This window comes from Hippocampus zosterae, chromosome 15, assembly GCF_025434085.1.
Source record: "Hippocampus zosterae strain Florida chromosome 15, ASM2543408v3, whole genome shotgun sequence".
In the NCBI taxonomy this organism is placed as follows: domain Eukaryota; kingdom Metazoa; phylum Chordata; class Actinopteri; order Syngnathiformes; family Syngnathidae; genus Hippocampus; species Hippocampus zosterae.
The window spans coordinates 4093056-4104858 of record NC_067465.1 but is presented as its reverse complement, the minus strand read 5'-3'; the positions used below and the strand labels follow the sequence as shown (position 1 = coordinate 4104858).

At 42.3% G+C, this 11803-nt stretch overlaps 2 protein-coding genes across 6 annotated transcripts; one reads left to right on the top strand and one right to left on the bottom strand.

Moving 5' to 3' along the window:
• Window positions 1–974: 974 nt before the first annotated feature.
• LOC127587674 (nucleolin-like) lies at window positions 975–6286 on the bottom strand. 2 transcript variants are annotated; one of them, XM_052046154.1, is made up of 12 exons: window positions 6231–6286; window positions 4039–4105; window positions 3781–3852; window positions 3583–3706; window positions 3334–3497; window positions 3030–3156; window positions 2763–2920; window positions 2357–2483; window positions 1989–2122; window positions 1619–1745; window positions 1368–1539; window positions 975–1273 (listed from the first exon to the last, which is right to left on the bottom strand). In XM_052046154.1, the coding sequence occupies exons 1-11, from the start codon at window positions 6249–6251 to the stop codon at window positions 1377–1379; spliced, it is 1284 nt and encodes a 427-aa protein (XP_051902114.1). In that variant the 5' UTR covers window positions 6252–6286; the 3' UTR covers window positions 975–1273; window positions 1368–1376. The 2 variants fall into 2 exon arrangements, with proteins under 2 accessions (XP_051902114.1, XP_051902115.1); XM_052046155.1 differs by lacking the exon at window positions 6231–6286 and adding an exon at window positions 4651–4742.
• On the top strand, window positions 4674–11803 carry gk5 (glycerol kinase 5). 4 transcript variants are annotated; one of them, XM_052046152.1, is made up of 17 exons: window positions 4674–4767; window positions 5040–5329; window positions 5409–5502; window positions 5584–5659; window positions 5754–5847; window positions 6243–6374; window positions 6604–6679; window positions 6819–6880; window positions 6962–7035; window positions 7331–7391; window positions 7524–7650; window positions 7731–7835; window positions 8778–8872; window positions 9261–9364; window positions 9456–9515; window positions 9742–9875; window positions 10287–11803. In XM_052046152.1, the coding sequence occupies exons 2-17, from the start codon at window positions 5177–5179 to the stop codon at window positions 10442–10444; spliced, it is 1605 nt and encodes a 534-aa protein (XP_051902112.1). In that variant the 5' UTR covers window positions 4674–4767; window positions 5040–5176; the 3' UTR covers window positions 10445–11803. The 4 variants fall into 4 exon arrangements, 3 of the variants coding, with proteins under 3 accessions (XP_051902112.1, XP_051902113.1, XP_051902111.1); XM_052046153.1 differs by having other exon boundaries at window positions 4745–5329; window positions 5757–5847; XM_052046151.1 differs by having other exon boundaries at window positions 4747–5329.

Here is an 11803-nt window from a genome sequence, read left to right as displayed (position 1 = left end):
CCTGTTGATAAAGGTGAGTCTCCTTCTTCTTATGCCACTGGAGGATCAAAGGCCTTTAGATCGCAATCTCTAAGGACATGAAGTGGGAATCCAACAATACCTCCAGAAGATGCATCCTGAAAAAGGCCCAACAGAGGATGTACTGTACTTCCCGAGGCTGCTGAGGAAGCACGGCCTGCTGAGACAGTTCTACACATCAGTCGTCGAATCAAAGTTCCTTCATCTCAGTCTGGTTCGGGGCTTAGACACACAAAAAAAAGACAAAATCCAACTGCAACGGACAGTTAGGACTGCTGTAAAAAAATCATTGGTAGCACCCTACTCACTCTCGAGGACTTGCACGTTGCAAGAACCGAGATAAAGGCACGGAAAATCCTACAGGACCCCCCACACCCTGCCCACCACCTCTTCCAGTTTCCAATTGAACCATGCACACCAAAACCAGTAGACATTCAAAGAGCTTCTTCTCACTGCAATTGCTGAGGAAAATACTCGGGGAAATGAGTACTATTAAAAATATAGGAAATACGGGCTGTACTTGAGAATATATCAAAATGTCATTTTTGAGCTTGTTTTACAGCCTATGCATTGGGCATTTTGCAAAGTGAAGGGTTAAAAAAATACAAATGGAGATTTCAGACGAATCATCCCCACTTTGTTGCTGTTCTGAGACTAATGCAAAAAAGCTGGACGAGCAGGCTGTTGAGGATCCGAGACGAAACTAAGACGGGCACATCAGACAGGTTCTTCGTCTCCAGTTACATCCACGGAGGATACAAACTTGCTAAACAGCCAAACAAACCAGTTGAAAAAATTAAGTGGAGTCCTGAAATATTACCAGGAACCTGAGCTGGGCCACTTCAATGTCAAATTGGGACATTGTAGGGAACATAAATAAAAACAGAATGCAATGATTTTGAAAATCATGTTCAACCTACTTTATGTTGAAGTGAATACACTACAAAGGCACGATATTTCACGTTCAAGCTGATAAACTTTATTGTTTTTAGCAAACAATCGTTCAGTTTGAATTTTATGAATTGCGACACGTTCCAAAAAAGCTGTGACAGTTGGCGAAAAAAAAGAATATTAAAAAAATTACACCACAAGGTCATACAAAGTACAAATTATTCATTGATAGTTATTTAGGAGGAAAAATATCTGATGCAGAAACATTTCCTTTGCTTTTGCTTTTCCAGCCCAGTTATCAGATCAGCTTCCTTTGCCACTTTTTTAACGGCACAGAGCATCTCGGCAGCTCCACGTCATTGTCCTGAAAGATATTCAACAGAGCTTTATGAATCCGTTTGAGAATTTCATCCGTGACAAATACAGACGAGAAACAATGCATGCCTGTGTCTGTTTACCTCTTTTGTTTACTCCCAGTCTGCCGGGGGGGGGGGGGGGGGGCGCTTGCCTCTTTTCGAGTTGGACCTTGCATAACACACGTTGACTTTGCTTCCGTTAATCTCGCTGTTCACCATTGCCTCTTTGGCGGCTGTACACATTTCTTTACTTGGATACTCCACAAACCCAAACCTGACCAAAATTTAAAATATACATAAATAAACGACGCACAGACTCGGACATGTCACACGCTGTAGTCGATGCAACCTACCTTCTGGACTTTCCTGTCACTTTATCTGTTGCAACTCTTGCACTGAGACAGCCCTCGAAAGCACCTTTGAGAATCTCCGCGGTTGTCTCACTGCTAAGTCCCCTTACGATTAGTTTTGTCGACTCCTCTGAGAGAGAAAGGAACAGAACTGTCGTGTTCACTTTTTCCTTAATGTCCTATGCACCTCTAATGTGTGTGGCATATCTACAGATGTGTCATTGTTTACTTTTTTGTTTGGAGAGACATGTATTCAATGTCACAAACATGAACATAAATACAGTTTTGTACCCATATCTGAATAGGTCCACATGGCAGGGGGGAAAAAAATTGTCAATAAAAGCCTACATGTCATCTCTGTAACACCAAATACCTTTTCCAATTTCTTGCTTTTCTTTCATTTCACAGAACTGGACTCTTATGGGCCTTTTTCGGACAGTCGCGTTTTTGGCGTCGGCCAAGGCTTTTTGAGCATCTTCCCCGTTGGCAAACTCCACAAATGCGTAACTGTGGGTAAATCAGAATCAGAATCATCTTTATTGGCCAAGTATGTAGAACACACAAGGAATTTGTCTCCGGTATAACACGCTGCACTAGTATCATCGTAAACAACAAGATAATTGAACCATAAATGTGATATCAGATGCCACCATTAATTTTCAAAAGAGATACAGACAGATGAGAGAGATAAATATGGATGAGACGGCGAGAGAGAGCGAGGGCGCAATAGTGCACACTTACCCTCTTGCTTTGCCACCCTTGTTTGGTAGCGTGATAGTGACGGATTTCTTAAAGACATTTTTTACATTCGTTTCCTTCACGTTGGAAGGCAGGTTGCTGACAAAAAGTGTGGTTGGAGAAACTTCAACTAAAATAAAAAAGGACACACACACACACAATTTTTGGGGTGATAAAAATACATCATACACACAAACTACGGTTGAAGTCCATTTATTTATTCATCTTTCTGTGACTCTTGCAGTCTCTCTGCATCTCTGTTGCAACCAAGTGGCCGCTGAGTTTACAGTGTCATCAGTAGGTTGCATCAGCGATACAGAGAAAAAAAAGAGTCGTTAGCTTGATGCAAAACTTTTTAAAAAATAAAATAAAATTTAAAAAGACATTTCAGGGACTCCACAGGAATTACCTTTGTTGGTAGGTTTGGTGTCGACATTTTTGTTGTCACTTTTGCGGGCAACTCCGACAGTATCAATGATGAGTAGCCGATCTTGGATCTTGGCTCCTTGTTTGCGCTTCCTTATTTTATTTGCAACAGCTTCATTTTTAAACTCTAAAAATGCGATGCTGTTGAAGACAAAGTTCACTTTGTATTGAGAACAAGAAGCTTGAAACTTTGACTGTAATTCTTCTTATTATTATTATTATTTGAAGGGTTGAAAAAAAAAACCCTCACCCTCTGCTTGGATGGTCAGCCTGATCAGGAAACCTGATTTGAATTGCTTTTGGAAAAATCTCCCGGATGTCTCTTCTTGTTGCATTATAAGGGACATTCTTCAAAAACAAACATCTTCCATCCTGAGCTGATGAGTAAAAACAAAAAGTGAATGTTTCTGGACTTAGGTTCAGAGACTCTTTTTCATCAAATCAAATTTTAAAAGGAGAAAAGGGGAATCCCGGTATGTTTTGTTTTCAAATTAACCAACAGCACCCTCTAAGGCTTTGGGCAGAGAAGCGCAACAGTACGAAGCCTTTCTTACCTTTCTTGCCAGGCTTTGGACGCTTCGCCTTCTTTTTCAAACTGTCCACAGTTTTGACATTTGCTTTAGCGATAGTCAGCGGCTGACCGAGAAGCATTTCTCCATCCAGTGATAAAGCTTTAGTCACATCAATGTTAGAGGCCAAATCCAAAAATGCATGTTTCCTGAAAACAACCACATCATCATAAAGCAATCCTGCAGCAACTAAACTTTATGGTCATGTTATGTCACGTAAAAAGATATACTGACCTGGATTTAGCTAATCTGATGTGTTGTACCAAAAGACTCTGTGTCATGAAGTATTTTTCCAATGACTGAGTGACTTCTTCAAAGGTTTTGGAGTTGTTTAAGTTGCCAACAAAAACACAATGACCTATAAAAACACACAAAACAATTCAGAGAAAGGTTCCGGAAAAAAATAAAAGTGTCTCTGTCAAAAGTCCATACCGTCGTTGATGAGTTTCGTTTTCTTGGGAGGTGACGTTTGACCAATAGATTCTGCTATGCGTCTCCGTTTTCCTGAAATGGATCAACGTGACATTTGCTCAAAGTTGAGATAGATGATGTGTTAGATGACTGTGTAGTATCCTGTGAGCTCACACAAGTTGCTTAAAAGCCAGCAGTAATCAATAGTTTGAAATGACTTTCTGTTCTTAAACTTCATCTAAAAAACTTCTTATTCCGTCCTTAGACTTCTTTACTCACTTGTGGCACTGGTGTCGTCAACGTTATTCTCAAGAACCTTACTTGGTATCTCTTGAGTTGTTGTGCCCTGCATAACAGACACCAAAAGTATGACAGGAGTATATGCGTTATGCCGATGATTTCCAAACAACCAGTGTGACTGTGCCGTGACAAATCTTCAGGTGTCCCACAGGAAATTGTTCAACTTCACTGAGTTGGTCTTAAATATTACTAATGCAGCTTTTTCAGCACCTATGTCAGCAACGTCTGGCAGGCAGAACGATTAGATGCTCTTTCGTTACGTAACAGAAGGTACAAAATAGACGAGCTTATCCACTTTTTTATGATATATTTGTTTGGTGGTGTCTTGAGATATTCTTGATCTAAAAGGTGCTAGAGTACACACTTATGACTTTAGAACCACAAAACACTCGGGTGTTTTCAAAATACAAGCAAGCGAATGAATACATTAGCAGTCTATTTTGCATACACATACAGTAGTTGATGGAAAAACAGAACGGAAATAATGTCTCCGTGCAAATACAGGAAACACGCAACAGCAGACTCGGGTTTTTTTGGGACTGATCATCGTGATTTATTCATTTTTGGTGAGAAAGCGAGTCTATTATTTACCTTCGCCATTTTTGTAGTGGACGCTGACACACGTGTGCGCAAGCTAACTTTTCCTGATGCGCATGCGCAAGATCGTGAGGTGATTACTAACTACGGGTGCCCTCAAGGGCGGGAGAGGTTTGTTTTGGATTTTTTTTTCGCGATTCAAACACGCTTTTGCCTTCTACAATTCTTTAACACCAGCATTAAGTAGCACTACATACTACCGTTTTAATTTGTGAGTGTTTTACTAGATTAGCAAATGCGGTATTTATTCATGGTGTGAGTTTTAGACTGATAGTTTGCGTTAGAAAGAGATTCATGTGCCCGAAGGACGGGGCTCATAGTATTGCAACATGGTGTGTATTCTTGTCTAGCCGCTAAAATGTCGTTTTGTATCGTTTGCGAAGCTGCGTGTATGTTTGGAAGTGGGACAGGATGACCAAAGTCCGAAGGTTGTGTCACTGCCTCAGCGACCCAATACAATTCGGCGTTTATTCGCACCCGCGCGATGGAGTCTTGCTGTAAACGACCCCCAATGTGACATATGAAAAGGGATACCCAGTTACCTACGATGGGGACTCCGAGGAATGGTTTAAAAAAGGAACGATTTATTTTGTCTGTGGACGTGGGCACGACTTCGATCCGGTGCCACGTATACGACAAGAAGGCAGAAATACGTGGCTCGTGCCGTCAAGAGGTACAGTATCCACTTTCCTCCTGCTACAGTCAAGCTTGACATTTCATGCACTCCTGGCAATACTGTTTTCTTTATTTAGGTGGTACCGTTATATCCAGAGGAAGGGTATGTGGAACTTGACCCAGAGGCACTGTGGAAAAGCTTCATGTTTGTGGTGAAGGGGGCCGTCAAAGGTACTCTTGGTCTTTTGCATCCCCAGTCAAATAGAGAAAATAGGTCATAATCATACTGCAATCCTGTTTTACAAAATATAGATGCCGGAGTACAAATGTATCAAATGGAAGCTTTGGGCATCTCTACCCAGCGAGCTACCTTCACAACGTGGGACAGGTGATATGAACTGAGAATTTGTACAAGACTTGCGGTCTCACTCTGTTTACTTTTCTACTGGGTTTGTTTAACATTCCTCATTTCCCTTTCACAGAAGAACTGGCATTCCTTTCCATAATTTCATCAGTTGGCAGGACCGGAGAGCAGCAGACTTGGTCACATCCTGGAACCGATCATGCACCTTGAAAGTGAGTGTCATTCTGGATTGGGGTTTTCAATCTGTATTTTATTGTATTATTAATAACTAGAGAGTCCAAAATCTTATAATACAAGTCCAGTGTTTGGTGGGGGGTTGTCTTCTCTGTATGGTCACTATTTTGCAAGTTAGTAAATGGGAAATTACTGTATTTTGTCTGCTGTTCTTATGTTGCTGTGCCAAGTTATCAAAATAGGTACTTTGTATAATTGACAAAATCAATGTCTTCTTACTTTTGTAATTAAGTACGTTAAAGAGGCTGTACTTTTTTACTTTTCCTTACTGAAAATAAGTACTAAATTTGCATTTCTACTTTTAGCAAAGCCTTTTTTTTCCCCAGTACTAGTATAGTACACCGTGTGAGTATTTAGCTACCTCTGCCTTCAGGCGATCCATGGCGTGATGAAAGTGCTGCACTTCGTGACCAGGCATAAGCGGTCACTTGCGGCAAGTCTGATTGTCTTCTCCACTCAACATGTCACCTTCCGCCTTGTTTGGGTCCTGAAACACAACAAACAGGTGAGTTTGTGTGTGAGAGAGTTAAAAGAATGACAGACTACATAGAAAACACAATGCCACACATGTGCTTAGGGCTGAGCGACATGGCTGAAAAATGTGTACCGATGTAAGTATTTTGTATCAGTTGATATTGAAAATTGTTACCTTGAAATGGCACGTTACCGTAAATGGCACATGAAATGGCATTTACGTAAATGTATTCACCTGTTGCCCCCCCCCTTTTTTTTAGGTTACTCAAGCTGTGGCCGAAGGCAACTGCTGTTTTGGGACAATCGACACCTGGCTCTTGTTCAAACTCACAAAAGGTACGTTTGTCCCACTCCCCTTGTGAAATCTAAACAAATGCAAAATCCAATCGCTCGTTTCTTAACAAATGTATCAAACGATCACAGCCTGAAACCAAAAAGCAACAATCGACTCTTGGTGTCACCTGATCTCTTCCAGGACTGATTCATGCCACAGACTACTCGAATGCAAGTTCAACGGGAATTTTTGATTCCTATCAGGTCTGATGCACAATGACAAGTGTTTAATTTCATTTTGGGATGAAGTTGTTTGGTATTCATGAGACGGTTCTCTCTTCACAGATGTGTTGGAGTCAGATGCTCTGCTCTCTGGTCTCCCTGCCGATCTCCATTTTCCCCAAAGTAGAAAATACAGGGTGCGTATTTTCCGGTCTACAAAACCGCTTAAAAGCCGCAAGAGCTCAATTTAGCCATGTACATACATTAGCCGCTTCAGACTATCAACTGTGGCTTTCCACATTATTAAATGGGATATGATCTAGATTATAATTCCTCATTGATGATCTTAGACTGGGGTCAGACTCCAGCGTTGGCTGTATTATTGCACTTGTTGCCTTTGCTCAAATCAAACGCAAATTAAGATGCTTATTTTTGCCTTTCAGTAGCTTCTTCACACAGACGCACATAATGTCTCTCTCTGTCTCTCACCAGATATGCATTTGGTTCCACTGACCCGTCCATCTTTGGAGTACCCATTCCTATAATGTCATTGGTGAGTTGGCATCAGACCCGTCGCCATTTCTTTCATCTTTATGTCAATACGATATGACTTGTATCTTTAATGTCCTCGTTGTGTTAGCTTGCCAATGATCCACGCATTATTATGAAATCCTTCACACTGTAGATGGCGGACCAACAGGCCGCCATGTTTGGAGAGTGCTGCTACAATGTGGGTGATGTGAAGATCACCATGGGAACAGGTACCTTCATGGACATCAACACCGGCAGCACACCTCACACGTCCGTAAATGGTAAAGTAAAAGGGAGGGGGGTCAATGCGCTGCATCGTCATGCCAGGTCTGTGACAAACATATATGGGTCTTCCCTGTAGGTCTCTATCCACTGGTGGGATGGAAACTTGGCCCGGAAGTGGTGTATCTGGCTGAGGGTAACGCAGCAGATACCGGCACCGCCATCAAATGGGCACAGGCCCTTGGTGAGTGAGGAGAAAATTGGAAATTGTAGTCATCGCTGCACTTCAAATCTCCTTCTCAGTACAGTGACAGTGCCACTGCCCCCTACTGTAGTGAATGTGCAGTTACGCGTGCTGATGCATTGATAAAGCTTCGTTATTCCCACAGGCACATTCTTATAAATGGAAGATCCCATAAATGCAAAATCGGGGAGACCAGACTTTTTCCCTCTATATTCACTTCCTGTTGGTGTAATGGTCAAGTCACATATTCAAACACTTTGGCTTATAATAAAATACGTCCTCTGTTAATGACTGACCCGGTGTATTAACTTTAGAGGTTACAAACATAACTTGGTTGTTTTATATTTATGGCCCTGGAAGTTTTTTTTAATACAGATTATTTCCTGTAATTTTCACTTTACTACCGCATCATTGCGGGTTAGCGATGGAGTACGACTTTGGGTTACGTTGTCGCATGTGTTATGTCTCCCGGCAACTCTGCTCTAACCTGTAGGCGGGGCCAAGCGTAGTGCAGTTGTCATCGCATCTGAATGCCATTAAACCACCCTCGTGGTAAGGCGTGGTCCCAAATCAATTATGCAGACATTCCTGACAAACAACTTTTGGCATTCCTCAACATCAAACTGTCTTAAGCACAACAAACTCAACGCCCACCGGCCTGTACGCTTACCATAGTTTTCCCCCGGCTTGTGTTCAAAAGTAAATATCATTTTGGATGATTTTGTTACCTTAACGTAGCAAACAGGACTCAAAGTGATGTTCCAAACAGTGACTTTTGGCGTATTGTCGATTATACTCGTACGCCTTTTCACCATTCGAACCAGTCCCTTGAGGGAAATCACAACAACAAAGTTCAAATAAGTACAACAGCCCCCAGTTGAGAAATCCACCATTGCATACGGCAAACGTTATTTTTTTTTGTGTGTTTTTTTGCTGTTGCAGATCTCTTCTCCAAAGTGGAGCATACCAGCCCAATGGCGTACAGCGTGAGTGACTCAAATGGTGTGTGTTTCGTCCCATCTTTCAGTGGCCTGCAGGTACGAGCACAGTTTAAATGTGAACGTTTGCCGGACCTTTTTACCTTGCGCGAGATGTTCGGGCGTGTCTGATAATGGATTCTCGTCTCCAGCTTTTCCAATCCATTTACCCTTGTAACATATTTGGCGATCTTTTTGTTTTTCTCTGCTACCTTTCTGAAGGGGCCTTTTGTAAGTGTGCATCATGTATATTAATATCCAAAGTACTGTATGGTGTTAGCGGATAAAAGTATTGCATTGGCTATGTGCGGAATTGTTGACTCATTCAAAGCTCCCTCAAGAGTAATTCTGTACACTGCCATTGTGAAAAGAAACCGCATACCAGTAGATTAACGTTACTCGTTTATCGCCTCCTATTGAAATGTAACATTACTGTACATGCTCAAAGGCTCCTCTGAACGACCCGAAAGCTTGCGCTTCCTTCATGGGCCTCAAACCTTCCACCACTAAATGTCACCTGGTCCGTGCCATTTTGGAGTCCATTGCCTTCAGGTGATTTTTTTTTTTTTCATTTTTTTTGAGGGGTCACATTGTTTTGTGCTGAACAGAGCTAACATTCTTCTCTTGTGTGCGTTTCTGACAGAAACAAGCAGCTTTATGAGACCGTGCTCAGAGAGACCGACATTCGCATCACAAAGATCAGGTAGAGTTCATTTAGGGCCGCCTTCTGCTTATTCCATCTCACCGAGCCGATATCCCGTCAACAGATTTGGAGTAGCTCCAGAAAACGGGGTGTGCCAGACAATTGGGGTTCTGCGAATGCACACATTCCATATTACTGGCAATGAACGATGGCTGCGTTTCTCTGATTACAGCTCAGTAAACCGCATTGTGGCTGACTGCATTTTCCCTTTCTCTTTTCCTCCCAGGGTGGACGGCGGGGTTTCCTCAAATCATTTCATCATGCAGCTCACCGCAGACCTGTTGGGTAGAAAGCTAGAACGATGCCGGCACCATGAAATGTCCTGCTTGGGGGCTGCCTTTGTAGCCGGTCTTGGTGTGGGTAAGTTTGTGAGGTTGGAATCGTAATGGGGGGCGGGGGGGGACAAACAACTAACATTAGACCATCTGAAATACCCGTAGTATGAATTCACATTTAATAGGCTACGTGAATGTAAAGTGCTTTGAGTGGCACTTTAATTTTTCATCAGTGCAGCAAAGAGAGTGCAGATGGAATGAGAGAGAGTTGCACTTCAAGGTCAATTTCCATAGCAGTTGTCCTCATTAGGACTAAGTACAACATATCTCAGTGGATAAGAAAGAGGCGGGGGCCAACGCAGACAAACTGGCATTCTGTAATGGCTAGAACAAAAGAATGCTTGGACGGACTGCCAAGTCCTCACTGTCACTTTGTTCTAGATAAATATCGGCCCTGGTATAATTGTGTCTTTTTTCCATCTCCTGTCCCTTGCAGGCTACTGGCAAACTTGTGAGGAGCTGACAAAGCTGCACAGTGCAGGTGACATCTTTTGCCCCAAAGGAGCGTCCGGTGACTGTGCCGGCTCAGTGTACGGGCCCAATCTCCAGAGATGGGAACGAGCTCTCCGACGCTCCATGCATTGGTACAACTAACCGTGACACGGAATCCTCTCACTGGACGAAAGACGCTGAAACCTGAGCCGCTCTTTGAGGAAGTCTGATTGTGCTCTGCCATTATGTCCGGAAATACTTGAAAGCGCGAGAGGGCCCATTTGGCGACCACACAATAACTCTTAAGCTCACAAAGATGTGATTATCACATCACACAAATGACACCTCAGGTTATAGTATTTAATCGAAATGAACTCAGACTTGCCTTTTTTCCCCCAAACGGGGGTGCTAACATGAGGCACTTATCTGTTTTAACCTTAGGGAGCCCCAAACGTGCCATAGGAGGAAAAAAAAACATGCCCACAATATAGTTAGAATGTGCGCACAAAATACAAATTTGTGGCAGCAAAACACTAAATTGTAATCAAGGTGCGCTTGATTTTCTGACCTAACTTCCTGTAGCAGAGATATTACCATACACTCTGTTCACCTCAATTTTCATCAGTCGCTTGATAGATCTTTTTTTTTTTGTAGCCAGGAACCTCACATCAAAGCATCATTACATAAATTAGAAAGTCACCCCTCCCGTCAGTGCCGTCCACCCGAGGCAAAATACATTTCCACTTGTGACCAATGACAGGAATGCAGAAACCCCCCCAGGTTTGTTACAACGGAAAGAAAAACAAAATCTTGTTTTCTATATGTGGTGTTTCATTTTTGCTCGAATCTAATAGTGATTTCTTTCTGTGCCTTTTGTCTGTGAGTGTCTATACAACCTGGGTTGGCTGGAAGTGAGGCCAGTTTGAGCATTTATTTGATATCCATCTTAAGGTCACGTTTTTTTTTTCACCCTCGACCGACTACCACTCGTGCAACAACATGTTATCAGTGAGGCCAAACTGCATTCGTTGGCATTAGTCCAAAAGTGACACGAGTCATGAAAAAAGTTACTAGTGCACTGAATTGCCTTACAGAGATCAATGAGCATACTAGTACACTTTCAGATGGATATTAAGGATATCAAAGAAATACTCAAACAGCTTGCCATATACCAGCACAAGTAATTTTTAATATTTGGACCCAAACCTGCAAGCGAATTAGGTAACGTGCCTGATGGAGCCTTTGGAAGCCATTTCCTGCCATCTGTTAATAATTTAAAAGCAGAATGTGACTCAATGTATGTGCGCTTTGACGGAGTTTAAGGGCTGCTGGGAGCTGGCCGCTTGAGCGTGTCTGCGTTATTGTGCTTTCAAACGCAACAAGCCAGCCTGGCGCTGACCTCGCACGCCCTTGCAGACACACTCGTTCGCCTGTCTAATGTTGTTGCTTTTTAAATAGAACTGTGACTAAAAAAAAAATGTATTTTTGTTTCACGCTAAATAAAAGATTTTTAAATCAAAA

What these genes read in the sequence shown, in the direction of transcription:
- gk5 (XM_052046152.1), top strand. Translation starts at nt 5,177, where the DNA reads ATGAAAAGGGATACCCAGTTACCTACGATGGGGACTCCGAGGAATGGT. An exon ending in TCCTGAAACACAACAAACAG is followed by an intron (nt 6,375 to 6,603) that starts GTGAGTTTGTGT and finishes CCTTTTTTTTAG; the next exon opens with GTTACTCAAGCTGTGGCCGA. An exon ending in ACCTCACACGTCCGTAAATG is followed by an intron (nt 7,651 to 7,730) that starts GTAAAGTAAAAG and finishes TCTTCCCTGTAG; the next exon opens with GTCTCTATCCACTGGTGGGA.
- LOC127587674 (XM_052046154.1), bottom strand. Translation starts at nt 6,251, where the DNA reads ATGGATCGCCTGAAGGCAGAG. An exon ending in GCTGACCATCCAAGCAGAGG is followed by an intron (nt 2,921 to 3,029) that starts GTGAGGGTTTTT and finishes TGTCTTCAACAG; the next exon opens with CATCGCATTTTTAGAGTTTA. An exon ending in CACCAAACCTACCAACAAAG is followed by an intron (nt 2,484 to 2,762) that starts GTAATTCCTGTG and finishes TTTTTATTTTAG; the next exon opens with TTGAAGTTTCTCCAACCACA.